At 38.7% G+C, this 2,500-nt stretch overlaps 1 protein-coding gene across 1 annotated transcript in view; it reads left to right on the top strand.

The window, feature by feature from the left end:
- LOC125035283 (prostaglandin reductase 1-like) overlaps window positions 1–2,500 on the top strand; it is a 5,347-nt gene that overhangs the window by 1,890 nt on the left and 957 nt on the right. Inside the window, exons 4-8 of the mRNA XM_047627559.1 lie at window positions 98–286; window positions 548–666; window positions 1,057–1,208; window positions 1,478–1,601; window positions 2,394–2,500. The exon at window positions 2,394–2,500 is cut by the window's right edge and continues 12 nt beyond it. Of these exons, the coding sequence (XP_047483515.1) occupies window positions 98–286; window positions 548–666; window positions 1,057–1,208; window positions 1,478–1,601; window positions 2,394–2,500 (691 nt within the window). The remainder of the gene's footprint in view (window positions 1–97; window positions 287–547; window positions 667–1,056; window positions 1,209–1,477; window positions 1,602–2,393) is intronic.

Below are 2,500 nucleotides of genomic sequence, written 5' to 3'. Positions count from 1 at the left end.
TGAAAGGTTACCTTGTTTTGATTTTAAGCTCCTTCTCTTTAGAACACACTTAATAGTTAACATATATGTGCAATATAGCCTAGAACTTCGGTTTCAGAGTGATTGAGAGTAAGAACCCAGAGTGGCCAGTGGGGACGTACGTTGTCTCGCCGTCCGGCTGGCGCTCTCACACCCGACTCACCGAGAAGGACTTCAAGGCTGATAACTTTTTCCAGAAGCCCATGAAGTTACCAGAGATGGGAGACTTGCCTAAGAGTCTGGGCTTAGGGATTCTAGGCATGCCGGGGTAAGTTGGTATTTTTTTTATTTTATTGACGCATTCATGATTGAAATTCGAGAAATTGTGTAAGGTTTATTAATTTGATGGGCCACACACTCACACACGCACGCACGCACGCACGCACGCACGCACGCGCACACACACACACACACACACACACACACACACACACACACACACACACACACACACACACAGATATTTACTAACATGAGGTCTAAAATCTTAATTATTATTAAATAATCCACAATATCGTATCACACACAGAAATACAGCCTACTTTGGGTTGCTTGAGATCTGCCAGCCAAAAGCAGGAGAGACCGTATTGGTTAACGCTGCAGCTGGGGCAGTTGGCAGTGCTGTCATCCAAATTGCAAAGATCAAGGGTCAGTTAGAGAGAGAGAGAGAGAGAGAGAGAGAGAGAGAGAGGAGAGAGAGAGAGAGAGAGAGAGAGAGAGAGAGAGAGAGAGAGAGAGAGAGAGAGAGAGAGAGAGAGAGAGAGAGAGAGAGAGAGAGAGAGAGAGAGAGAAACTTGCAGGAGATTCTTAATGGTATAAAATGTCTTAAAATGAAGAAAAAAATCAACGTTAATGGCAGTTTGAAATAGTTGGACTACAAATAATTTTAATCCAAAAGCAAGGCAAATTAAAAACAAATGGCCAAAACGAAATATAATTAATCAGTGGATTCACTGAACATGTTCGCTGATTACATTGGGTAATTATTCGAATTTATAAGATAATAATAATAATACTGGATTCCTGTCTTCCCTTTAGGCTGTAAGGTAATTGCATTTGCGGGTTCTGATGAAAAGGTTGCATGGACCAAAGAACTGGGGGCCGACCACGCCTTCAACTACAAAACAACCGACATCTCGGAAGCGCTCAGTCAGGCAGCACCAGAAAATATTCACTGCTTCTTTGAAAATGTATGTTTTGACACTTTACGTTCCTGTGATATAGAAAAGCTAATGAATGTCGAATGGTGTTTTTATTACGGGCTTATAACTTATAACAGAGGCACTTTAGAAAAGCATTATATGTAGAAAATAGTAACCTCCGTTTTAGCCTTCTCAAGTTTTTTTAATATAATTTGTACCATTTCCTTTTAAATGTATCGTACTGGTATTGAACATGAATTGCCTTTTTCAATTAGTAATCGTAAGTTTTCATCTAATCCTAATCATTATCATTTAAGGTTGGAGGGCAGTTCACAGCTGAAGCCCTACCTCACATGGCAGAGAGGGGCAGGATGGCAATTTGTGGTGTCATTTCAGAGTATAATGACAACGACAAAGATATTGGGGTGGTGTCAATGACTAGTAAGTTTATGCTACTTTCATTGCCAGCTTGTTCATGCTTCTTATTAGGGGATAATAATAGCTTCCTCAAGTCGCTATAGTTTATAGACTAAAGTTGGTTAAACTAGTTCACTTGGCACACGTGGCTAGAGAATTCTATATAAACTGAAGTCATAAATTACATTCATGAAATGCAGCCTGGTACAATAATCAGCGAAGCGGCCTAGAGGACATTTTTTTCCATTTCTCCAAAAACAAAAACGTTGAATATGCCCGGCTATTCACATTTATCATACAGTAAACACGTTCGGCCCTTGGTAGACCCTTCAATAACATCTACTGCATGAACTTAAGGCTTTATCTCATATTATATTCCGTAGGCATTAGAAAGATCAGTAAAACCAAGATAAGAGAAAATAACTCACCTGAAAGATCTTTCCAGGATAGTAAATCAAACTGAGAAAGGTGTAGTTGTTAAGCAAATATAGTTAAATTGTAGATCTGGGTTAGTTGTAGCTCAAGTGATTTATATTATTTATTTAATTCATGTTTTACAATCATTATCCCTGGCCTCAAATTAGGGCAAATGGTTTGGAAATAGAAACAAAATTTAAAACTGTGGAACTAGTATATATACACAAACACCTTAAATTTATTTATCATTTGTCTGTATTGAGAATACGAACACCTTGTGGATACAATTGCTATTGAGTTTTGCAATTATAGTTTTATGACTGAAGACATTTGGGTTGCAACTACTGCAGCATTCCCTTCCCTGCCTACTATGCTATGTATTGTTTCTCAATATTTCAGGTCCACTGAATCAAGCCACGTTACTTTGGAGAGAAATGAAAGTAGAAGGCTTCATTGTTACACGTTGGTTTGATCGCTGGATGGAAGGAATTGAGCAGTTAAAGCAG

The sequence above is a fragment of the Penaeus chinensis genome, chromosome 19 (assembly GCF_019202785.1).
Source record: "Penaeus chinensis breed Huanghai No. 1 chromosome 19, ASM1920278v2, whole genome shotgun sequence".
Taxonomy (NCBI): domain Eukaryota; kingdom Metazoa; phylum Arthropoda; class Malacostraca; order Decapoda; family Penaeidae; genus Penaeus; species Penaeus chinensis.
This window is presented reverse-complemented; position numbering and strand designations above follow the sequence as displayed.